This window comes from Ictidomys tridecemlineatus, unplaced genomic scaffold, assembly GCF_052094955.1.
Source record: "Ictidomys tridecemlineatus isolate mIctTri1 unplaced genomic scaffold, mIctTri1.hap1 Scaffold_73, whole genome shotgun sequence".
In the NCBI taxonomy this organism is placed as follows: domain Eukaryota; kingdom Metazoa; phylum Chordata; class Mammalia; order Rodentia; family Sciuridae; genus Ictidomys; species Ictidomys tridecemlineatus.
In genome coordinates this window covers 230,282-257,590 of record NW_027525269.1, presented here as the reverse complement: position 1 = coordinate 257,590, position 27,309 = coordinate 230,282, and the positions used below count along the sequence as shown (strand labels likewise).

General features: G+C 37.9%; 1 protein-coding gene across 1 annotated transcript in view; it reads left to right on the top strand.

Annotated features, from left to right (window-relative positions):
* The window catches only part of LOC144374520 (mitogen-activated protein kinase kinase kinase 15-like), a 40,179-nt gene that overhangs the window by 5,496 nt on the left and 7,374 nt on the right, over positions 1-27,309 (top strand). Inside the window, exons 2-3 of the mRNA XM_078037303.1 lie at positions 16,153-16,285; positions 18,917-18,940. Of these exons, the coding sequence (XP_077893429.1) occupies positions 16,153-16,241 (89 nt within the window). The 3' untranslated portion in view covers positions 16,242-16,285; positions 18,917-18,940. The remainder of the gene's footprint in view (positions 1-16,152; positions 16,286-18,916; positions 18,941-27,309) is intronic.

Sequence of the window (27,309 nt, the reverse complement as noted above, 5' to 3'; positions counted from 1 at the left end):
GAATATGGGTTGTACATTTATCTGTTTGAATCCCTAGTTTGGTTTCTTTTGGTTATATACTCACAAGTGGAGTTGCTAGGGCATATGATAATTCTGTTTAATTTTTTTGAGGAGCATCCCATTTACTTTTAGCAGAGCTGGTGGCCATCTCTTTGTGTCCTTAGCTCCTAGAAAGATCATATTTGATTGGATTAATCTAGCATCTATCATCCATTGCAAAAAGGAGTCCTGAAAACTGTAAAACCTGTCGATTCAAGTGTCAATTGCCTGGTTATTTCCAGTATTACAGAACAAAGGATGTCCCTCTTTTCCTAAGACAAACTGCTTCAGGATATGCCTTTGGTTTGCCTATCTTGTCATTTTACTAGAATCCCTAGTTATGACCTCAGCTCGTGCAGTGTGTTTGGTCTGTATTTTCCAGAGCAGCCTTCAATGCTTGTGAACATAAGACTGAGACATCCTGCAGTGAGGAACCCTATGTGATTTGGTTTCATACTTTCCAGCCATTTTGACCATGGAGACTAGTTCCCCTGGATGCTATAATTGAATATATTTATTATAGTAGCACATGTTGAAATGAGCTCTGAACTGGTAGAATTCAATTTATTATCTCCTGGGAGTCCACCAAGTTATTGATGTAGCTTTACTCTCCAGTTAGTTTGGTGGTTAATGTCCAATCTAAGTGAGGGCCTCCACACTAATTGGAAGCCTCCTTAAGTTAGCTATTAACTGCTCAAATGACAAGAACAGCCTTGTCCATAACTGCCTGAGGCACAAGTAATCTTCCATACCTATTGGGTCTGACTTTGCCTCACTCCTTTCCTCTTGGAACCTCATTTATTTAAAAATTATTATTATTATTTTTAGTACTGGAGATGTAACCCAGGGGTGCTTTACTGCTGAGCTACATCCCCAGTCCTTTGTTTTATTTTATTATTTAAAAAAAATTTTTGAGACACAGTCTCACTAAGTTGCTTAGGGCCTTGCTGAATTTCTGAGGTTGGCCTCAAACTTGCAGTCCTCCTGCTTCATCCTCCGAGTCATTGGGATTATAGGCATGTACCACTGTGCCCAGCAGAACCTCATTATAAATGCCACTTTCTTGACCCCAGGGACTTGCTTCTGATTTTTTTCTTCAATTATGCTTACAGTGATTTTTGTTGTTATTTGTTGGTACAGGAGATTGAACCCAGGGGCACTTAACCACTGAACCACATCCTCAGCCCTTTTTATTCTTCATTTTGAGACAGGGTCTCACTAACTTGCTTAGGACCTTGCTAAGTTGCTGAGGCTGGCTTTGAACTTGTGATCCTCCTGCCTCAGCCTCCCAGGCCACTAGGATTACAGGTGTGTACCACAGTGCCTGACTTTACAGTGATTTTTTAAAAAGTTGTGAAGTATTACTGTTTATAATGTAATGCTTGCATTTTTTAAACATAGATAAAAACCAAGACTAGGACTTTAATCTGCACATTAATCATTTGACTTTCCTCTATGCTGATACCCCCCCCCTTTTTTTGATTCTGGCTGGCTTGTATAGAATCAGGGGATAAAAATTGTGGTGGACACATTCTATGGTCATGTATATCTATCTAAAAAGAATAAATTAAAAAAAGAAATTGTGGAGAGAGCTGGGTGGCTGCCACTTATTTGTGCTGCTAAAGTGACCATTACATTCCTTACCTAGGGAGATGTACCACTACTTCTGACCAATGGAATGTAAGTAGAAGTGGTGTTTGTCACTTTTTGGCCAAAGTGTTGCTGCATGTAGTAGGCCTCCCCAAATTCTCCCATCCTTTTTCATGGTCTGCATGGTGACCTTGGAGGCTTCATGTAGAAGACAGTGGTGGCACAAGATGGAAGGTGCTTAAATCCTTGGGTCACCTTTTGAAGGACAGCAGTTGCAACAGGAACATCCATTTTGGATTTTACATAAACAAGAGAGAAACTTTTTGTCTGTCAGTGTACTAAAACATAGATTATTTGTTATAGTGATAAGGTTGTGAAAATCCAGCCTAACTGCTAGAAAATTGTCTGCCAAGACATACTTTGTCAAGAGAGAGCCATGGATCATCTCCTGTCACGGATCCTTACTGTTGTAGTAGTGCCTCCATATGGGCTAAGAAAATACAAATGATATGCTTGAGGCATTAGGTTAATAACAGCCATGTGAGGGGAGGCATTTTATTTACTTTCACAGTTTCATCAGTTTTGGAGGCTGGGTAAAAATTTCTTTTTTTATATTAAATGATTCTGTAGTGACTGTTGGTTTTTAATCCAATAGTGATATTGGCTTTCTATAAAAATAGACATGTTGCCAGGCACGGTGATGCACACCAGCTCAGGAAGCTGAGGCAGGAGGATGATAAGCTCAAAGCCAACTTCAGCAATTTAGTAAGGTCCTAAGCAACTTAGTGAGACCCTGTCTCAAAATAAGAAGAACAAAAAGGTCTGGGGATGTGGCTCAGTGGTTGAGTGTCCCTGGGTTCAATGCTTAGGACCAAAAAGAAAAAAAAAAGAAAGAAAAAGAAAACCCAGGAGTTAGTCTTGACTCTATCATTGCTCATTGCTAAATCTGGTTTATTATTTCCAAACTGATTCTCAAATCTGCCCATTTCCCTTTGTGCCCTACTACCATCATCTGTCATCTAGGTTACTACCAACAGCTTTTTAACTGGTCTCTCAAAGCTGGGCTAGTCTTTTTGGGGATGGGAGGTGGGATACCAGGGATTGAACTCAGGGGGACTTAACCACTGAGCAACATCCCCAGCCCTTTTTATACTTGGAGACAGGGTCTCACTGAGTTGCTTAGGGCCTTGCTAAATTGTTGAAGCTGGCTTTGAACTCACGATCTTCCTGCCTCAGCCTCTGAGCAGCTGGGATTACAGGTGTGCACCACCACACCTGGATCCTAGCCCTTTTAAAAAAATTTGAGATAGGGTCTCGCTAAGTTCCTTAGGCTGGTTTTGAACTTGCAATCCTCCTGCCTCAGTTTCCTAAGTGGCTGGGATTACAGGCATGTGCCACAGCACCCAGCCCTGGGCCAGTCTTGGTATATTCAAATCCATGTTGTCTGCCTAGAAGCCACTGTAGCTAAGCCCCCCTCCTTTACCCTGCAGTCTTCCTCTGGCCAGTAGCTATTCAGCATTCACAGTTGAGTTCTTCAGGAAACCTTCTCAGACTCCTCTACTCCTCCCTGCTAGCTTTTGCATGCTGAGGGGTTCTTTCCTAGCAGATAAGACAATTGCAATTAAATGATTACTGATTTAATGATTGATCTTCTGCCAGAGAGCAAACTCTTCAATGGAACAGATGCAGTTTTCTTGATCCTGGGACTTTCTATCCTTTTTTTTTTAAGAGAGAGTGAGAGAGAGAGAGAGAGGAGAGAATTTTAATATTTATTTATTTTCTTAGTTCTCGGCGGACACAACATCTCTTTTTGTTGGTATGTGGTGCTGCTGAGGATCGAACCCGGGCCGCACGCATGCTAGGTGAGCGCGCTACGGCTTGAGCCACATCCCCAGCCCCCCCTTTTTTTTTTTGTACCAGGGATTGAACCCTGAGGTGCTTAACCACTGAACCACATTCCCAGCCCTTTTTATATTTTATTTTTGAAACAGGGTCTTGCTTAGTTGCTTAGGGCCTTACTAAGTTGCTGAGGCTGGTGTTGAACTTGGGATCCTCCACTCTTAACCTCCAGGGTGGCTAGGATTATAGGCATGTCACCATACTTTGCTTATCCTTCGGCTTTTAGTGGATTCAGATGACACTTGATTTCTCCTTTTGAGATGAAGCCAAACTTATTGGATGCCCTTAAAAGAAATTCAGAATAGAGTTTCTGTTGGTAACCTTGTTGAAAATGGTGGCCAGGACATAGGCATTCTGCACTTATGCCTTTATTAAGAAATAAAGTATGTCGTAATGCCGTTTCTGATTCTGAACCTTCCTCAGTAGTACATGTCTGATAGAAGAGACTAACAGAACTTACTGGACACACCGGAATGAAACACTGGCTTCATGTGTATGCTGCACATGCTGGTTCTTTATCTTTTTGTCCACATTTTTTATACTGTGTTATTTTCTATGATATGATTATGGTTTTACTTTAAACAAATATAATGGGAATTATAACTCAGAAGCTTTCTTGCTCTCTTCCTCCCTGCTTCAAAAAGTGACCTGGTACACAGCAATAATTTCACTCCCAGGGCCAGGCTGCAAGATCCCCTATCCAGACCTCAGAGCTATGTTCTGCCAGACCTGAGTACTGGCTGGACCACAGGGGTCGGGAGGGGTGGGGGGGTGCTTCCTTTCCATGCCACTGCTACTCCCACATTAAGCTGGGAACTTTCCTCAACTTTTAGTCACGTGGGCCAACTTTGATGAAAGAAGCATTTTACTTGCAGCATTTAGTTGATTCATTGCCGATCACCTTGAGCACATTTTAGAACTGACATTTGTGGGCTGGCCCGCTACTTTATTAGCTATTATTTGTTACTAGGGCAAAAAATGTTTTCTTTTCAGTGGTCAGCTGGCATAGTTTTGGAATATAAGCCATAAGCTTTTTAAATTATTATTTAAAAGCCTTCTACATATCAGGTTTGGAGATGGGTGGTATTCAACTCTTAGTCAAATAATAGCTGGCATAGGACTGAACTTCTACAGAGTAGCCTGGAAAAATTCATGTTTCTCAATACTTTGTGCAGATTTTGAGCTATTGGGTGTGGCAGAACTTGGCAGGAATGCCTGATTGTTGTTGGGGTTTGGTTGTTGATGGTTGTGAGTTGGGGGGTGGTTGCACAGCAGAATGGAGTGGTGGGCCTTGGCAGGAAGCAGTGCTCATTTGGAAATCAGGGTCTGCAGGAGGGCAGCCCAGGGGCCAGGCAGAATTGAAGGGGAGGGAAAGAGAAGGTGGTGAGAAGTAGGAGCATTTGATGTAGATAAGTTTTTCCCTCTTAAATGTTTTATTTATTATGGAAAATTTCAAGCATGTATATTACCCAGCTTCAGCAATTATTAACATTCTGTTATTCTTTTCTCTTCCTCTACCTATTCACCACCCCTACTTGACTATTATACTTAAGTGTTTTAATGCAAAATGTATATACATTGAAATACACATCTCATCTGACTTTGAAAAATGATTAACCATTTGTAACCCAAACCCCATAACAATACAGAACATTTCTATCTTCCCAGAAAGTTCCCTCATGTCCCCTCTGATGCATTCCTTCCTTTACCCCCATTGTTGTTGACCTCAAGAAATGATTCATCTATCACTATAGATTAGATCAGCCTTTTCTAGAGTTTATATAACTAGATTCACACAGTGTGTATTCACAAAGTGTGCCTGGCTTTATTTGCTCAGTATGATGTTTTTGAGATTCATCCATATTACCGCAGGTATCATAGTTTGAGTTTTTTAAAATGTGAAGTACTATTCCATTGTAATAATATACCACAATTGGTTTCAGCATTCTCCTATTTGATGGACATTGGGGTTGCTTCTAGTTTGGAGCTAATACAAATAAAACCGCTAGGAACATTTATGTGTAGGTCTTTTTGTGGACTAATATTTTTTATTTCTCTTGAGTAAATACCTAGGAGTAGAATGGCTAGATCAAAGTATAGGTATATATAGGAAACTCTGTCCCTTTGTCTAAAGTGGTTGTACCATTTTATATTCCTAGCACCCATGTGTGACAGTTCCAGTGGCTTTACATCCTCACCAACATTTTGTATTATTGATCTGTTCAATTTTGGCCTTTCCAGTAAAGGAGGTAGAGATTTCTCATTATGGTTTTAATTGCCTTTCCCTGATGATTAATGATGTTGAGCACCTTTCCATGCACTTTTTTGACATGCAGATGTCTTCCTTTGTGAGGTGTCCGCTTGAGTCACCTACCCATCTAATTGGGTTTTCATCTTATTATTGAATTATGAATTCTTTATATTTCTAGATTTAAATGCTTTGTCAAAAGTATATTTTGTGAGCATTTGCTCCCAGACTGTGGCTTGCTTATTTATATACTCAGTGGTGACTTTTGATGAGCAGAAGTTTTTATTTTTGATGTAGTCTAATTTAGCATATTAATCTTTCATGATTGCATACTCTATCTGTCTTATGAAACCTCCCAGGTGATGGCTGTGCAAATAGTCTTCTGTGTACTTCTGAAAGCTTTATAGTTTTATCTTTTACATTTACATCTGTGATTCCTCTCAAATGAAGTTTGACACTGGAGACTTTGATAAACCAAGCCTGAAACCTTGCTTCAAACATATTGGGAGACAAGGCTTGGCCAGGATGAGCTTTCAAGGCACTTGGATTCCAGATTGTAGGACCACAGCTACCTCCTTTTCATCTCATCATCCCAAAAAGTTCTGGAGGCTCAGGTTGCCCTTTAGGTCAATGGCCCATCTGCCTTTTGGAGAAAAAACTTCCAAAACAAAACAACACATGTACTATCATTGTGTCCCACTGGCTCTGATAATACAAGTGGTACACGTCAAAGGACATTGGTATTAGGCACCAGAGTTTAAATTTCTACCCTATCCTTTATCATTTATTGACTGGATGACCTGGATAACTTAATCTGAGTCTCATTTTTAAAATCTCCTATGTAGTGAATTAAGCTTGGTGTCTTGAACTTGGTAAGTGCTTCATAAATGCTTGTTATCCTTACACCCTTACCTTCTGCCCCCATCAATAAGTGTACCAGAGCTTCAGTTTATAGAATGAAAGATGCTTTGGGCAATAAAGATTAAAGGCTCAGCGGGCATGGTTGCACATACCTGTAATCTCAGCTCCGGAGGCTAAAGCAGGAGGATTCAAGTTCAAAGCAGCCTCAAAAACATAGTGAAACCCTGTCTCAAAAAAAAAAAAAAAAGATTCAGGGTTTGAATCCCTTGGACAGATGGCCCGTCATCAGGAAGTTGTGTCATATTATATTCCTGCAGTTTGTAAGAAAAGTTTAGAGGTTGGAGATTACATCCAAACTCCATTCTTTGTCCTGTGCTAAAGAATGGAGGTGAGGAAAAAGCATAAAACCCTACTTTGAATACGCCTCTTAATTTATCTTTCTATCGAGGTATATATATATGTGTGTGTGTATGTATATATATATTATATATACATACACACACACACATATATATGTATATAGTCTTGAATGTACTTCTGAGTTTTCACTTATTGAACACATTGCATACCTAGCACCCAGATCAAGAAAGTGGATGCCAACAGCATCCCAGCATGTGATTGTTGCCCTTTTCTAGCCTTACCCCTGGCTAAGAGCAACCACTATACTGATTTTACAGCAGCATGGGTTAGTTTTGCCTGTTTCTATACTTTCTATTAATGAAATAATAGAGTTTGTACCATTTTAGTGTTTGGATCCTTTCATTCACTTATGTTTGTGGGATATCTCTATAATATCAATATAACAATAATTTGTTCAGTGTCATTCTGTATAGCATTGTGTAAGAGGATGCCACAATTTGTTTCTTTTGTAAATGAACATTAGAGTTGGTCCCAGTTTGAGACTTATAAATGGTGCTTCTATGAATATTCTAGTACTTGGTTCTTATTGGTTTTGACAGCTTTATTGAGATGTAGTCCAGTCATCTAAAGTATATAGTTCCATGGGTTTTAATATATTCAGAGTTCTGTAATCATTACCACTATCTAACTTATTATTATCCCCAAACAATAACCCATTCATGCAGGAACTACCTGGAGTCTCACAGAACTGTATTAATCCCTTTCAAGGGCAGCAGCTACAATGACCTAACCACCTTATACTAAGGTGCCCCCCTTAAAGGTTTCACTACCTCATCACCACTGCACTGGAGAGCAGTCCTCCAGCATATGAACCTTTTGGGGGCCACATGCCAACTGTATCTAAACCATAGCAGATGCTTAATTGGCCTCCAATGTATCCCATCAAATATTTTGTTATGAGCTTGCAGCAAAGACAAATTTTGATGTTTAGAATGATTCTTAGATTGGCATTCGATTTCACAAGGCTAAAGCTTCAAAACTTGTTGGATGAGTTTGTTAAAATGTGTTTTGTGTCTTAAGAATGAGACTCCTGTATCCAAAAGTGCTTCTGCTTTCTCAGAAGTAAATAATTACTGCAAAGTCTCTGGTTATTGAGGCATGCTTGATGAAAATCATAAATTTTGCACATTCACTGTCAAATGACCACCTAAGAAAAAGGAAATTGGTATGTGAAAAAAAATTAAGAAAACTTGAAGGGGTAAGGACAACAACTGATGGCCCCATATCCCATATCATGAGTCACCACCACTACCTGAACTCAGTTCCCCCCACATTTGGTGGGGACAGACATCAATGAGGAAACACAGGACACAGAATAGGTGAAATCAGCATTCATGCAAATGTCTTGATTGGTTTATGATGATCTTTAAGGAGCAGTTGGTTTTATTAAGAATAAAAGGGTATTGTTGGAGAAGTAAATGTAAAAGCAAGCCATGAGTCTTCTGGTGTTGACTGATGCTCGTTTTAATGAGTCAGAGAACAACTTAAAGCAAAGTCCCTTTTCTTTTTTTTTTTTTCAAGGACTCTTTTCTATAATTTTGTCACTATGAAAGAAAAACTCAGTGGTACATTTTTCATGGTTTGCAGTGTGTGGTAGCACTACATCAAACTCTGCTGGGCTCTAAAATTGCATGTAGCTCAAAGGTGAGATAAAGAAGAGGTGGAAAGAAGAGCTTGTTATCTGCTGGTCAGAAAAGGTTTATAAGAAACTTGTCTCAAAAATTTGCCAAAGACATTTTTTGCTTTTGCACAGAAAATAAAACAATTAAAAGCATTAGGAGAGATCCTACTGAATGGGATCTACAGATCTTTGCCATCTACTCCTCAGATAGGGGATTAATAACTAGAATATTTAAAGAACTCAAAAAACTTAACACCCCCCCCAAATAATTTGATTAATAAATGGGCAATATAACTACAGAGAGACTTTCTCTCCTCAAAAGAAGAAATAAATATACATGGCCAATAAATATATTAAAAATGTTCAACATCTCTAGCAATCAGGGAAATGCAAATCAAAACTATACTGAGATTTCATCTCACTCCAATCAGAATGGCAGTGATCAAGATAGTGTTGGTGAGAATGTGGAGAAAAAGGTACATTTAATATGTTGTTGATGAGACTGCAAATCAGTACAACCACTCTGGAAAGCAGTAAGGAGATTCCTTAAAAATCTAAGAATGGAACTACCATATGACCCCGCTATCCCACATTTCAGTATATATTCAAAAGATCTAATATTGGCATACTGCCACATCAATGTTTATAGCAGTGCAGTTCACAATAACCAAGCTATGTAACCAGCCAGGTGCCCATCAACAAGCAAATGGATAAAGAAATTGTGGTATATAAACACAATGGAGTTTTTATTATTTATCATTTTTATGAATTATGCATAACCAATATTTTGTATAACCATAATTCATTAAAAATTTGCCTAAGAAATGCATGGCAAAGTGATCCTGTTATAAAATGGTTGAAGAAACCTGAGAACAAGTCTTTGGGTGATGAAGATGAAAATTTGAGGTGGTGTGTTCAAAGGCTGCTGGGGAACCAAAGTTGGATCTGGGAGGTGTGAAAACATGGATAATATTGCTGTCATTTAAAGCAATGAACGCAACCTAGCCTGCAGTATAATGCAGCTCATTTTTTTCTGCATTGTTGGGTGAAAGACAAACGTGTTTGTGTGAAAGATAAAGCACCTGAAATCATACAATACTGTGTTTTACAATTATTTCACTGGGAGTGGTTTGAAATTAAGAGCCCACTAAGTCCATTTACCTCAATGAGTAAATATAGTTTGCTTATATATGCCATGTCTCTTTTGGAAAACCTAGTGGTGGATACATGTTGATCACACCTATATAGCTACAAAAATGATTTATATTGGTCATTCTTATAAGAAAAAATAGATACTTGGAAGCAAAAGATGGACCAGATATAGTTTTCTGGTGTCCCCACTCTTCCCCTCCCTCCTCCTAGTTAAACATCAATAGTCAAAGCAACTATTACCCATCTATTGTGGCACTAGGTAAGGATTTGCTGACCTCTTAACACTGAATTGGTAGGTTGACACATTTTCACAAGATTAGAAGATGAGATTTAAATGATAAAAAAATTCCAGACCACTGTTAAATTAGTGTCTTAGAAATTCTAAACCATGATAGAGCATTCTTTCAATTGGCCTAACTTGAAAGAGTGTTAGCAATGAACAGTAATGGATAATGTCAGATCTTTTTTGGTACTGGGGATTGAACCCAGGGGTGCTTAACCCACTGAGCCATATCCCCAACTCTTTTTCTATTTTATTTTATTTCATTGTTATTATAATTTTGGTTTGTTTCTGGGGATTAAACTCAGGGCCACTTGACCACTGAGCCACATCCTCAGTCCTATTTTGTATTTTATTTAGAGACGGGGTCTCACTGAGTAGCTTAGCACCTCACTTTTTGCTGAGGCTGGCGTTGAATTTGTGATCATCCTGCTTCAGCCACCCAAGCCACTGGGATTATAGGCATTTGCCACCATGCCTGAATCTATTTTATTTTGACATGGGGTCTTGTTGAGTTGTTGAGGGCCTTGCTGAGTTGCTGAGACAGGCCTCAAACTTGTGGTCCTCCTCCCAAGTCATGATAAAGTCAGATCTAAATTATGGTAGGAGTTAGTCAATATATCTTCTGTCCAGTAAATTTGAGCTTTTTTAAAAGGGAGTTTTCAGATGTCCAATGTTGCAATTAAATCCAATCAGATTTTTTAGAAGTGTCTTTGGTAGGAAACTTATTCTAAACCCCAGCTATTTACATTTAGAAAAAACCAGTCTTATTTATATTCTTTATTTATTTTAGTCTGCTGGGAGGAAGATCATCTTATGGGTAAGCTGGAGTATATTTAAAGATTGGCATGAACCAGTATGATTACAGAACTTCTCTGGTAAATCATTCACTAGTGACTATTGTATCATTTTGTTGACTAATGCTTTACTACAGAAATCCAATACTTATAAACCACACTAAAAATTAGTCTTATAAAATATGTAACAAAAATTATGTTCGAGATGGTGTTCAAAATATTTTTTGTTGATTTTTTTGTTTTTTTGTTTTTGCATGGTGCTGGGGTTTGAATCCAGAGACTCATGCATGCTAGGCAAGTGAGTTGAGCTAACCCCAAGCCCCCCAAATTTGAATGAACTAAAAGCCCATATATATTTGATCTTATTTTATATTAGCATGTTTTGACATGATTATAATTGATAAATTGAGGGGTGCTTCAATGTAAAATTTAAATGCTTTCCAGCTAAAGTGTACTTTTTACTGGACTTGGCTTTTTGTAGTCCCCCATGGTATATCACTTTTTAAAGTGTGTTAAACCTTGGTAGATAGGGATGTGTTCATGCCTGCCTCATGATCAAGGAAGCTGGGTTATACTATGCAGGCTTCTTTGCCAAGGCTGGCCTATATCACTGGGAACTAACTGGAAAGTAATGACTACTAGGAACATAGGGTATATTTGGGAATGAATATCTGAATTTTATCTCTTCCTTTTAATCTATGATCTTTTGCCTAGTATTTAGCCTGATATATCCATTGTCTTCCTCCTCAGTGGCTTGATTTTAGAAAGTGAGTCAGGATAGCAGTAAGTCTTATCCATGCACTGGGGAGAATAGGACTTGGGGTCAGGAAAGTGAATTTGAGTCCTGTCCTAGCTGAGTGAACTTGAGCAAGTCTGTTAACCAGTTTGCATTTAATTTGCCCACCTGCAAAATGAAGCCAGTATTTGCCCTGCCTGCCTCTCAGTGAGGTGCTTTTGAAATTCACCTGAGGTGTTTGGAAGGATTTAGTAAATGACAGACCATGTGAACATTGTGATCATTAAAGCTTTGAATGAACTGGTAGTCTCTTTAGGAAAACAAACCTGGAGGCTTTATATATGATTAAAAAAATTCAGACCACTGTTAAATTAGTGTCTTAGAAATTCTAAAAGCAGGGGCTGGGGATGTGGCTCAAGCGATAGCGCGCTTGCCTGGCATGCATGCAGCCCAGGTTCGATCCTCAGCACCACATACCAACAAAGATGTTGTGTCCGCCGAGAACTAAAAAATAAATATTAAAAAATTCTCTCTCTATCTCTCTCTCTCTCTCTCCTCTCTCACTCTCTCTTTAAAAAAAAAAAGAAATTCTAAAAGCAAGCCAGTTGAATATTGTCTGGATATAAATTGCTTAAAATAGGGCTTGGTTTATGGCTCAGCGGTAGAGCGCTTGCCTAGCACAGGTGAGGCCCTGGGTTCGATCCCCAACACCACATAAAAATAAATACATTGTGTCCAACTACAACTAAAAAAATTAAATAAAAATAAGTAAGTAAGTAAGTAAATAAATAAATTGCTTAAAATCAATTCATGCTAGTAGCCTGTGTGACAAATGTCAAGCAAAAAAATTGTGTTAAATTTGAGACAGTTTTCCTACTGAACATGAATTGTTCTGACTTTTTATTTTAAGTAGCAGCATTGACCTATTTTAATTGGCACTGGTAAGTCACTACCTCTGGAGTGGAGACATAGAAGAACTTCTGGAGGTAGTAAGGTCCTAGAAGTACAGGTCTGGAGGTACTACAGGTCCCAGTATAGAATGTTGAGAAGGCATAAAGAGGAAGGTTTTTTGTGTTGCCAGATAAAAACTTAATTTACTTGGCAAAAAGCTACTCCACCAAGCTCCAGACTGCCTATAAGTCTATGGGAGTTGGAGGCTGCTGTCCTGCGACCCTGCACTCTGCCCTTCCCTACCACTTTCTTTTGTTTCCTCTCCTTTATTAACTAAAGATAGCAATCATTGTGGCCTTGGAATTGGTATCTTATGTTGCCACTTTTAAAATAGCATCAGTATGAAATTCTTCATTTTTAATTTTGAGTAGGTAATGGAGTCCAGGGAACAATCATATAGGCAGAATGTCTAATTTACTCAGCTGCAGTGTTATTTTTGACTCTGAGCAAACCTCTGTGGGGAGCAGAATTATCCATTTGAGATAAATTAGCCGAGCTGTCTTGTCAAGTGTTTCCTCAGCATATGCATTTGTCCTATCATTAGCAACAACCTCTAAAGGGTGAATTTGAATGTGATTGTCTCCTGTTTAAAACTTCTCTTGATTATTTAAAAAATAGTTTTGGGTGAGGCATGGATACTATGACTATTTTATTCTCTGAGTTCTCATATTGTAGCAATGCATCCTAAAATATTTGGGAATAAAAGGATATGGTAACTGGTATTTGCTTCAAAATAATATGGAAGGGGGTGATATGGATAGCACTGGAGTTATAACAGAGCTTATCATGAGATGATAATTGTTGAGGGTGAGGGACTCTTATGTGGGTTTCCTACTCTTCTGTCAACTTTTATATATATTTGTAGTTCTCCATTAAAAAAAAAAAAAACAACCTACCATTGTTTTCCACTGCCTCAAGGTAGAGTCCTGCCCTCTTAACATGCTTGGAAGGCCCCTTTGCCAGTTGGTACTTGCTAGTCCAGATTCATCTCCTAAGGTGTTCTTGCCAGGAAATTAACATTCACAACCTAACTTGTCTCTGACCTTTTGCACTTGCTGGTCTTCCTACAGCATTCTTTCCTTCCCTTTCCATTCCTCCATTCTGCCCTCATTTACCTTCCTAACTCTTATAGATCCTCTGGCCACAGACAGCATCACTTCCTCCAGACTTTCTCTGACTGCTCTCCGTGCTTGAGTGGTTAGGCACCCTCCTGGGAGTTCCTCTCTCCCAGTTTCCTTCACTTTAGCCCCCTTCACAGTAGCTCTGTGTGCACTTCCTTCTAGTTCCCTGCATAGTACTGTACTTTTTTTTTTTAAGAAAAGGATTATGCCCCATTCACACTTCTATCCTTGATACCCAGCACAATGCCTGGTATATAGTAGGCAATCCATATATAATAAAGAATAAAAGTGTCAATTGGTGACACTTGGCCTCAAGTCTCCCAGTGTCTCTGCAGAATCTGTGGAGCCTGGTGCTGATGTGGTTTCTACCTATCTTCTTTTTTTTAATATTTTTTTTCAGTTGTAGTTGGACACAATACCTTTATTTTATTTATTCATTTCTTTTCTTTTAAAGAGAGAAAGAGAGAGAGAGAATTTTTTTAATATTTATTTTTTTTTAGTTTTCGGCGGACACAACATCTTTGTTTGTATGTGGTGCTGAGGATTGAACCTGGGCTGCACGCATGCCAGGCAAGCGTGCTACCGCTTGAGCCACATCCCCAGCCCTTATTTATTCATTTCTATGTGGTGCTGAGGATCAAACCCTGGGCCTTGCATGTGCTAGGCGAGCGCTCCACCACTGAGCCACAACCCCAGCCCTCTCCCTACCTTCTTGTTTCCTCACACTCATACACTTGACACCCACAACTCACCTCTATTCCATTTCATCAGAATTTTCATTGACTTGCTGTAAGTCACAGTAATGTGAGCAGAAGTTTGGACATTATATTTCTGTATCTCTAGTGCACATAGTGGGGAACCTCCCATGAAATTTGGAGCTCTTGCATCATCTCAAAAAATTACAAATTTTGAAATGGTGTCTAATACTACTAAGCAAATTTAAATGTTTGTGATTGATACAATAATTTGCTCCTTTTTCAATAAGTTTTCATGACAGGACACAACTTTAGGAGACATTTTATATTGTCAAGTTGATGATGGATATGTGAATGAGGAGCTATGGCACAGAAATGTTTATTGTAGCATCTGGACATAGAAAAATAAAAATGAATAAAATCTCCAGATAGGATGGATAAAAAATTGTGATCTAATTGTGATTCAATGGAAAGCTGTATAGAAGTGAAACTGAAGGAACTGGAGTTAGATGAACAAGTTGGTTGAATCACATCAAAAAGTAGCAAGTCAGGGCTGGGAGTGTAGCTCAGTGGATACAGTACTCACCTACCACACATGAGGCCCTGGGTTCAATCCTCAGCACCCCACACACACAGAAAATACACCTATCCTGAAACACATTAAACCTTTAAAAAGATTGCTTTAAAAAAATAGCAAGTCAAGAGGTTGAGGTTGTGGCTCAGAGGTAAAGCACTCACCTCACATGTGCAAGGCCCTGGGTTTGATCCTCAGCACCACATAAAAATAAATTAAAAAAAAAAAGTATTGTGTCCAACTACAAATAAAAAATAAATAAATAAATAGCAAGTGAAAGAAAATACAAAAGGTACTATTTATATAAAATTCAAAGACATATAAAGATGAACAACATATTATTTAGGAGTTCATAAATAGAATATGCCTATACATGTCTTTACATACTGTCTTAGCCTGTTCAGACTTCTATAACTGAATACCATAGCCTGAATGGCCTATAAACAACAGAATTTTACTTCTCATAATTCTGGAGGCTGGGAAGTCTAAGATCAAGGTACCATCAAATCCACTGTCTGATGAGAGCCCACTTGCTGGTTCATAGCCTGGATCTTCTCACTGTGTTCTCACATGGCAGAAGGGACAAGTCAACTCTCTGGGGCCTCTTATAAGAACATTAAACCTATTCATGAGAGTTCTTCCCAAAGGCACCATCTCCAAATATTATCACATTGGGGATTAGATTACCACACACAAATTTAGAGGGGGACACAAACACATGTGCAGGGAAATGATAAATCCAGAAATGAGGATAGAGATCTCCTCTGGGCAAGAGGAAGGAGATGTGATCAGGGAAGTGTATATGTAATGACTTGGGCTTACCTGGGTTTTCATTTCATTATACAATATGCTTCATAAATAGGCAAACTATATTTGATATATATTTCATAAGAATGACATTAAAGATAAATTCATTAGCTGATTTTGAGACTATATTCCTATCACTTTAAAAAAGGAAGAGGGTTTTTGTTGTTTTTTTTAAAAATTCTTACTTCTTTTCTTCCACAGTTTATGGGTTAAGTGAAATCAAATCATTCCCCAACTCTACCTAAAAGGTTAATGGTAGAAATACAAATTGCCATGGCTCCCTGTTAGTTATCAGTAACAAGTAGATTAAGTAGACAGATCATCTGTCCTCTCACTCCCATCCCTCTCTTGTTCATTTCAGATGTTGCTTTTGTAGACATGAGTGACTTCTCCAGACAGCCTTCCCTCATCTTGGAGTCCGTGAAAGCTTTGACATGGCCAATAATGTGATCCTGTACCATGATACCGATGCCGACACAGCACTGTCACTGAAGGTAAAGAACATCGTTCACCTTCCTCTGAGTTCATCATTTTGGAAAAGCAGAATTTTATGTCAAGCTGAAATGTAACATAGCACAGGAATTATATGTGAGAAAAGTAATAAAAATTGCTTTTGCAATACCTTTTTTCCTACCACTGGTTCTACCTCACACTTATAAATTTCTGGCGGCTCTGTGAGCATCGTTGCTACATTATGCTTTTGCAGGCAACCTGAGCACTTCCAGACTCATTAGAGAAAAAGCAAAAAATATTCACTTCCATTGACACAAACATACTACTCTGAATCACTTTGTGGACAATTTGATCCAAACTTACATGTTATAAAAATTAGTTCTTGACTTGGATAATGACAGGGATATATTTAACAGTTACCAAAATAAGCAGAAAATTTTACCATAGATATAATCGACATTTAATTTGTTATTATACTCTAATCTGAAAACATAGCAAAACTGAAAACAAGTGTATTCCTATACATTTCAGTAATATTGAGAATTTCTGAAATGTATTTTGGCAAGATTGAAACAAACTTTTTTGATAATATAGAACATTTAAAAAATATCTTTATTTATTATTTACGTGGTGCTGAGGATCGAACCCAGTGCCTCACACATGCAAGGCGGGTGCTTTACCACTGAGCTACAGTCCCAGCCCATATAGAACATTTTTAAATGCTTATATTTTCAAAATATAAATGTCTGATGTGCGTTATTCTAAAATTCTGCTAATATTGTTGAATATCTTAGAAAATCCTGCTTTATGTTAAATCATTTAAAAATTAATAGTTTTACAGCACTGTTTCTCAACCTTGATTGCACTTTAGAATTACCCAGAGAGCTTGTAAATATCCCAGGAGCCAGGCCACACCCCAAACAATCACGTCACAATCTCTGGGGTGTGCTGCACTGGCATGGGACTTTTTTAAACCTCCCAAATGTGCAATCAGGTATGAGAACTAGTGGGTTTAGAGATTGGTCTTTACAGACATCCTTTTTAAGTGTCCAACTCCCTCAGTACTGTAACAAGACAATTTTATGCCATACTTGGGCTGTGTGTGTGTGTGTGTGTGTGTGTGTGTGTGTGTGTATGTATGTGTATGTGTTTCTTGTTATTTAATATTAACCAAATTTTTCTGGGTTCTATATTGGTTTGAGATTATTTCCTGATAGAAACACCACCTGCTTCTGTTGTATAATCTGTATTATGTGTTAAACCTCACATGCATTTTATGTAGATAGGTGCTCTGTAGTTATAGCACATAGTGTATTTGAAGAAGTCATTTGTATGACAGTGAAAAAAAAGAAACTTATCAGTGTGCTTTATGTTGTAGAATAGTTTCTACAGTTTAGAAACATATTTAAAGTCTATAAGCCAACCTAAATAACTTTAGAGATTTAGATATTAACTGCTGCTTTTACTGATTTTTCACTGTGCTTAGAAGTATTTAGAATACTTAGAATTTAGAAAATATGAAAGTATATAGATTATTAATCTATACTTTGATGGGAAACATGAAATTTTAACATTTTTTCCTAATTCAATACATTTTTCCTCAGCTGTGCTTTAGAAAAGCCCTCTGGAAAGTTCTTTGATCTAGATAATTTTAAAATTATTTTACAGGGCTAGAGATTGAAAATTTTTGATTTTTAACGAATCAGACAAATATTTCCTACAATGGAAATGGGTAGTTAGTCATTCCAGAGGAAGCAATCTGAACTTCTTATCAAAAATAGAAATCTTGGGCTAGGGATGTGGCTCAGTGGCACAGTGCTTGCCTAGCATGTGTGAGGCCCTGGGTTTGACCCCCATCGATGAAAAGAAAGATTCTCTGATTATATAAAACTTGTTTTACAGGGCAGATATTTAATTATGTTTTCTCTTGCAGAAATGTTGGTTTCTAGCATATAAATAAATGATATATACTCAAGGTCTGCATAACCATCCTGTTGTTAAGTGGCTAAAATGGACATGAATTTGAACCTGCCTAGACAGTTCTAATAGGGTGTCAGGAATACTTCCAGTAGTACTCTTTCTGTAGGAAGGGTGACCATGGTGTTTCTGCAGCCTTTGCATTGATCTATTCAAACCCCAGGATGGCACAGTGTTTCCCAAGTGCTTTCTTACTGTCACTGTCATTCTTCTCTGGGAAGGTGGGATGCAGAGCACTCGGTGCCCCAAATATGAGTCTCAAAATATCTTTTGGGGGGTTAGAGCTTTAGCTCAGTGGCAGAGCATTTGCCTAGCACATGTGAGGCACTGGGTTGGATCCTTAGCACTACACAAAAATAAACAAATAAAATAAAGACAATGTTGTTCACCTACAACTACAAAAAAGTAAAATAAATCTTTTGGACAAAAGTATTGTCACTGATATGGGAAAACCATCATAAGCAGAAATGCCCTCCAGTACTTCCAAAGCTAAACAATTATGGTTAGTTTTCCATAGAATGTGAATTTTTTGATTATCAGAGGTTCATTTCTATTTGAAGCTTTCAGATGGTGGGGGTTCAAATGATTAATTCTTGTTTTAAGGTGGGCACTATATGATGTGGGGAATATTGACTAATGCTTATGAAAATTAACTGTTTAGAAAAACTATGTTCATCTTTTGTTTTTCTTTTCAGGATATGGTAACTCAAAAAAACACAGTAAGTATTACATTTTCAAATTTTTAGCCTCAAAAGTGTAAATTTTTTAAAAAATATAATTTTTTAGTTGTAGATATACACAATACCTTTATTTTATTTGTTCATTTTTATGTGGTGCTGAGGATCAAACCCATTGCCTCACACATGCCAGGTGAGTGCTCTGCCACTGAGCTACAACCTCAGCCCATAAGTATAAATTTATAAAATATTTGCCTGAAAATATCACAGGTAGCAAGGTGATTTCTAATCACATGTTTGTTGTTTCTAAGGAGGACAGTTGGAAACCCTCTATCCCTCAATCCACCAGTTAGCTTAGGCCCCACTTGGCCCTTTGAAAGTGTGGGACAGGAGGCAAGGTCAGACAAGTGTATATTCTTTATTACTTCATAGGGCTTTGAGCTTGGAACCACCTAGGTATATCCTGAGCTGGACCTGCACTCCCATGGACCACCAAGAGTCTTTTTACTGGAGTCAATACCTCCCATACTTCCTTACCAAAGTCGCCCTGATGATGAAAGAACATGAACTTATACCCCAGTTAACAAGGGGATCAAGCCTGAATTTCCCTGCTACAAGCTGAAAAGAAGTGGGATGAAATTCTACTTCATTCTGCTCCTTCCTATTCCTTTATTATGTACTGAAGTTTCCTGATTCAGCTTATAAGTTCTTGTGATTACCTAGTCTTATTGCCATGTTGGTTTAGATAGTATAATGAAACTAGAAACTACCATCCTAAAAAAAATATTTGAATAAGATTATGTCCTCAGAAATTGTGCCAGGGTTATCCTATACCATTGTATGTACCCCAAGCTTCCTATTCCCCTAGATCTGTGGTGGTGTAATTTGAGAATCCATGACCTAGACTCTAGACAGGGCCTTGGTCCCTTTCCTTTGGATCTCAACATCCCTCTTACTAGCACTTCTACAAGGGAAGGGTCTCTCAGTACTTTTCCTATTCTAGTTGGAGTTCCTAGAGTGACCCAAGAAAAGGACACAGGAGGCGAAGCTCTCCCCAGGTTGCCCTCTGCAGGGGAGTAGGAGCTTTGCATGACTTTACCCCTCACAAAAGGCCCCTAGCAGGGGAGGGGGGGCTCCCCAGTACTCCACCTAACAAAAATACCCACCTAAGGGGGAAACTTGGACCCTCCTTCCCCACCAGAGGATGAAATTCTAGAAACAAAGCAAGTGAGTTAGTTCAATTAGCATTGGAATGTGGATTTATAAGCTGGTTTGTAAAATAAGGCAAGAGGTTCTGGTTTCAAGTTCCTCTTGGAAAAGAACAGGACAATGTGTCATTTTGTTTTGTCCCATTGACGTACTGATGTTTTTCCATTTATGGGAGTCTGTCCTATTCTTTCCAGATCTTGATTTTTCATTTTACCTCCTTCATTGAGAAATGGGGGAACAATCAAAGGAGATTGGGCTTGAGGCCCAGGAGGTGTAGTTGGAGTCGCATCCAACTTAAGTCACATTGGGCAGTTGTTCTACCCTTGTCTGGGTCATATCAGTAAAATGAGAAATGTTGACCTCTGTCCTTTTGTTTGTGGATGCCTTCCAGTATTCAACATCTGTGGTTCCATATTTATTGCACAAGCAAAAAGTTGTAACTTGGATTTAATGCAAGAAATGCCTATGAAACACTATTCCTTAAAACAAAATGAGCTACATGAAGGCAAGAAGCTATCTTTTTTCATTTCTTACTGTTGGGTGTATATATACTTCTATCTATCTGGATTTTCTTTTGTACTGAGTATTGAACCCAGAAGTGCTTAAACACTGAGCCACATCCCCAGCCCTTTTTTGTATTTTGTTTAGAGAGGGTCTTGCTGAGTTGCTTAGGGCCTTGCTAAATTGCTGATGCTGGCTTTGAACTCACAATCCTCCTGCATCAGCCTCCTGAGTCACTGGGATTATAGGTGTCCGCCACCATGGCTGGCCTGCACTTTGAAATATTTTTGTCTTCTAAAAGACTTAGTGTTATAATAAATGTTAAGTAGTGTTATAATTCTAGTGTTACAATACTATGTAGTGAATTCAGTTATAATTCCACTATGTATTCTCCTTCTGGCAAATACTCCCTTCTGAAATACCCAGGAATTCCTTTAATATTGATAGTAATTTTAAGCACACTTTGGCACCATTCTTCCTAGGTGTTTTGATTGTTTGTTAGGAATTAATTTATTCTACAGGATTTGACAACTAACGTCTCTAAATTACATTAGAATTCAGTGCCCAATATTGGTTATCATGCTTGGAAGGTGTGAAAAATTACAGCATTCAAAAGAATTTTATTTTATTTTTATTTTTTAAAAATATTTTTAATTGGGGGGATGGGGTTGTAGCTCAGTGGTGTAGAGTATTTGCCTAGCACACGTGAGGTGCACTGGATTTGATCAGCACCACCACATAAAATAAATAGATGTCTACAGCTAAAAAAATTTTAAAAATATTTTTAATTGGCACATAGTAATTGTATGCTTTTATGGGTACAGTGTGACATTTCAATACATGTATACAATATGTATGAACAGATCAGGGTAATTGGCATATTCATAACCTCAAGCATAATTTCTTTGTGTTGGGAGCATTCAAAATCCTCTGTACTACCTATTTTGAAATATTCAATTTTGAAATATTCAATTAATAATTGTCAACTATAGTTACCTACTATGCTATAGAACATTGGAAGTTATTCTTTCTATCCTGCTGCATCTCTATACTTTCTACTCTTCCTCTAAAGCTCCATTCCTCCTTTTTCACACCCTTCCTGAGTGCTGGTAACCACTCTTCAGAAGAATTTTGAAAGGGACCTGAGATAACTTGAAGGCTAGAAAATAGTACCGAAGAGTAAATGCTGAAGGGATGTAAACCTTGGAAGATACCATTAATGGTTATCCTTAAATGTTATCCTCTTTCTGAAAGTAAGGAGACAGTTATTTTTTCCGCTCCAGATGGAGTGGAAATAGGGCAAATAGAAAAATGGTTTGGATCAGCAGAATGAACAGCTTGCAGTTAATGGCGATTAAACATTAAAACAGAATGTCAAAGTAAATTGGGTGACTTTTAAGGAGAGTTTGCTTAGTTGTCTCTTGCATGTGGATTGGGATAACACTGGAATCGGGGAGCCTGGGTTTTATGACTCCAGACGTTTCTGGAGACAATCTGATAAAATCATTGGTGATCATTTTGGAAAGATTTTGGTAAAACACACATAGATATAATGTAGCCAGAGTGAACTTTAAAGTTCTTTCAGTCAGGGGTACAGCTTACATGCTACTGCCTGAACATGTAGCCAGATATTTGTGTGATTGTGAATATATGAAAACCAAGGTGCTTTGAGATCTGTCTTTAGGGAGTTATGTGCCTGATGCCACATTGAATACACCTTTATTTGGCAGAAGGTTGGGCACATTCATTTCCATTTCTAGAAGTAGTTGCTTAGCAGAGATGGAAAGGCTGGGAAGCTGATCTCAGGGCTTCAGGCTGGGCTGCCCATAGCCATTCTGTGTGCCTTTGCTCTTTGGAAACATGACATCACCTTTTGTGCTCACCTCTTTTTCAAATGATGCTCATGTTCTTATGTACCAGGTTTTGTTTTTTTAAAAAAATTGCTTGGGGCTGAGGCTGTAGCTCAGTGGTAAAGTGCTTGCCTCCCATGTGTGAGGCACTGGGTTCAATCCTCAGAACCACATAAAAATAAATAAAGATACTTTGTGCTCATCTTCAACTAAATAAATATTTTTTTAAAAAACTGCTTTACAGCCAGGCATGGTGGCGCACGCCTGTAATCCCAGCAGCTCATGTGGCTGAGGCAGTTCAAAGCCAGTCTCAGCAAAAGCAGGCCACTAAGCAACTTAGTGAGACCCTGTCTCTTAATAAAACACAAGGACTGGGATGTGACTCAGTGGTAGAGCACTTGCCTAACATGCATGAGGCACTGGGTTCGTTCCCCAGCACCACATTAAAAAAAAAAATACAACAACAACTTTACAAAATAAGGCTGGGGATGTGGCTCAGTGGCTGAGTGCCCTTGAGTTCAATCCCTGGTACCAAAAAACTGCTTTACTTAGGTATAACTTGCATACCTACAAATTCACCTGTTTTAAACACACATAATTCAATGACTTTAAAAAAATATTTTTAAAGAAAGAGTGAGAGAGAGAGTGAGAGAGAGAGTGAGAATTTTTTAATATATATATTTTAGTTTTTGGCGGACACAACATCTTTGTTTGTATGTGGTGCTGAGGATCGAACCCCAGGCAGCATGCATGCCAGGCGAGCGCGCTACCACTTGAGCCACATCCCCAGCTGAACTTTTTAAATTTTTACATAAATTTTTTTTTTAGTTGTAGATGGACAACATGTCTTTATTTTATGTGTTTATTTTTATATAGTGCTAAGAATTAAACCCAGGGCCTTACAAGTGCTAGGCAAGTGCTCTGCCACTGAACTAAAGCCCCAGCCCTAATTCAATGACATTTATTTATTGATTGATTAATTTATTAAAGTTTTTCATGCCTCTTTTTTTTGAGAGAGAGAATTTTAATATTTATTTTTTAGTTTTCGGCGGACACAACATCTTTGTTTGTATGTGGTGCTGAGGATCGAACCCGGGCCGTACACATGCCAGGCGAGCGCGCTACCGCTTGAGCCACATCCCCAGCCCCAATGACTTTTAATAATCTGGTTTTGGAGCGTTTCTATTACCTCCTCAAATACCTTTTTACAGACCATTCCTGTTCCTACCTCCAAACCCAAACAACTTCTAATCTGTTTTATGTCTTATAGATTTACCTTTTTGGGCTTTTCAGGTGAATGGAACCATACCATATGAGGTCTTTTGCACCTGGTTTCTTTCAATTAGCATGTTTTTGAGGTTTTTCTATGATGTAGTGTATATCAGTAGTTTTATCCTTTTTATTGCTAAATGACATTCTACTGTATGGATAGTCCACATTTTACTGGTCCTCTCCCCATTGATGGGCTTTTGGGTTGTTTCCACTTTGGGGATACTATGAATAATGCTGCTCTGAACATATGTGTACATAAAGATGTACACATATTCATTCCTCTTGGGTAGATACTTAAGAATGGAATTGTTGGATCATATGGTCTATACATGTTTACTTCTTAAGAAACTGCCAAAATGATTCCAAAGGAACTGTTCCATTCTAAATTTCCACCAGCACTGAGAGGTCCAGTTTCTTTACATCCTCATCAATACTTGGTTGTGTCCATCAGCCATTCTAGTGAGTATGAAGTGATATCTTAGTGTAGTTTTAATTTGCATTTCCCTAGTGACTAGTGATGTTGAGCATCTTTTAATATTCTTATTAGTCATTCATGATCATCTTTGGTGAAATGTCTACTCATATATTTTCCCCATTTTAATTGGTTGTGTACTCACTGTAGAGTTGAAAAAGAGTTCTGGAAGCAAGATTTTTTATCAGAGGCTTCAGTTACTCAATTCAGTTATCAGTTATTACTTTTATGAATCAGGCCCTTTTTGTATCTAAGAACTTTTAGCCCAACTCAAGGTCAAGAAATATTACTCCTATATTTTTTAAAAAACTGTTAAACCTCCATTTAGGTCTCAGATCCATTTTGAATTCATTTTTATATCTGGTATGAGATAGGTATCCAAGTTCATTCTTTTTCGTGTGGATATTCAGTTGTCCCAGCACCATTTTTTTTGAGAGGGCTATCTTTTTCCCTATTGAATTGTCTTGGCACCCTTGCTGAAATCAACTAAACCTATATGTAAGGTTTATTTCTGGATTTTTAGTCCTGTTCCATTGATATGTATGTCTAACCTTATACACAAGGCACACGGTTTTGATTACTGTTGCTTTGAAGTAATTTTTTAAATTGGGAGGTCTGAGTCCTCCAACTTTTTCTTTTTCATCCTTTCTTGGGACATTTTGGCTCCCTGCAATTCCATATGAATTTAAGAATTGGCTTTTCCATTTCTGCAACAGCAATAATAAAAACCTTCACCATTGACAGGGATCACATTGTATCTGGAGATTGCTTATTGATAACAATATTAAGTCTTACAGCTTATGAATATGGACTGTCTTTCCATTTATTTAGATCTTCCGTAATTTCTGTCAACAATTTTTATAATTTTCAGCAAACAAGTCTTCACCTCCTTGACTTAAACTTATTCCTGGATATTTTTTCCTTTTTGATGTTCTCGTAAATGGAACTGTTTTTTAAATTTTCTTTTCAGGATTAAAAAGTGTTACAAAAATCTTGTGAATACTCATCACATTTTAATTCATAATTCAATATTTGATTAAGTTGAAATGTAATTCAGTTTTCAGCCAGAGCTTTACAAAAATGACTTTTTGCTTTTCCTGTATTTTTATCCATTTCTATTTTTATGATGTTGCTTCAGACATAACAAAGGTAGTCAATCTTAGCATTTCAACAATTCAGAAAACTTGTTTATATAATGACAGATCAAGGTTGCACCTTCATGAAAGCAAAAGAATGAAAATGCAGCCAACCATGAGGCTACTTTATTGGTTAAACCTTGGAACTTCCTGATGGTTTGCCTCTAGTGTACATAGTCCATAGGTATTCTGTAACTTCCTTTGTTTTCACTTTCCTTTGCAAGAATAACCAGTTTTGAATTTGTAGCATATTTCACAGATTGATTTCCCCTGAAGCAGAGTCTGAGATTGAATTTAAGGTCCAGGAGGTTCATTAAGGAGTGCCTTTGGGATTGACACTGGGCAAGGGGAGGGAATGAAACAGCACTGGGCAGAGGGAGAAATGGAGCTGTGATGCAAGACCAATGACAGCCTTGGCAAACCCCTAAAGGAAGTCAAGCTTGACTGGCCTTTCTGAGCTGTCCTGTGTGAGGATGAGATGGCCAGGGTTTTATACCCCTGCATCCATCCATCATCAAAAAGAGTGTAACCTTGGATAAGGTGCTTTCTGCAACTAAGGCAATTCCAGAAGGGGCTGAGAGTAGGGACTGCAGGTTAAAGAACTTCCAGTAGCTAGGGCAATATATCCTTCCCTGAAAGGAGGTCTTGGTAGCACACCTGAGTATCTATCACACATAATAATTTCATATGGAGAATATATAAATCATATATACTCCAGGACTAAAAAAAATAGATCTTCAAGGCTGATAGGCACAGGAATAATATTTTCCTGTTGAATTGGTTGGTAATTACCTGAAAACTGCCTAATCTTGCCAGAGAGGAAACATGGGGACACGCGCATTCCCTGTCCCCAGGAGACTTGCTGAGAGAAAATGAGGTGTTCCACCCAATACTTACAGTTGGAATTGTTAGAAGTATACTAGATCACATTTTCATTTGTCATGTCCTGAAGCCAGAGTTCACAGTTTTTTTTTTTTAAAGCAATGTTTCCAAGCTTGGATCACATTATTAAAAAGTACTTTATTAAAAACCATGTTATTAAAAAACTAATCTGGTTCCTGACCTCTGGACTAGGTGATTTTCTTTTTCTGGAAAATCGGTGAGATTTAAGAGAAACTTGTTCCCATTAAAATGGTTATCTTTATAATCCCAATAAATTGGAAATTCTTTGAGAAACACACATTGGCAATACTGAGGGCATTGTGTTCAATACTGAAGTCTTCCTCCTGGCTTGTGAACATGGTTAGAGGGTAACAGAATTTCTCCTGTTCTTTCTTTCTTGCTTTCCACAAGTCTAAAGTTTTCTATGAACTGGGCTCCAAAATTATTAAACATATAGAGTGTTTAGGGACAGTTTGGTAAAAAGTCAATTAAATTTCTTCTTTCCATGTCTTTTGGGTTTTCTGAGTTGAAAATTAAGTTTTCTACCACTTTTATTATTAAAGACTCCATTTCAAACGGGAAGGCTTCATCCCACAGAGATGGAAAGGAAGAATTTTATTTTATCCACAGAATATGAATCATGTAAAAATCTCTGCTCTTTGAGTATTTATTTAGCTTGTGTGGCTATTTTCTATCATTTCTACCTCATCTTAAATTCCCTATTACAGTCTTTTTGTTTTTTCCTGTGTGGCTATGTTTTCGCTTCTGTTTGTTCTCTTAAATTGAAGTGCTCTAGAGGTGTGAAATATAAAACTTTGCACTGTACATCTTGAATATCACAGGGGTAACATCAGATGTCACAGGACCAATGTCAGAACCACATTATTGATATTAAATTCTGCCTACCAACTGAACAAGTCCTTGGAATTCAGGACACCCATTTGTTTTCTTTAAATTAAGATATAATTCACATATCTTAAAATTCACTATTCCCTCATATGTTTGTGTTGCAAATTTTGTGTAGCTTAATTTATTTAAGGGCATTTCAGAACTAAGTTGAAGTGACAAAAGTCCTAGGAAGGGAGAGGA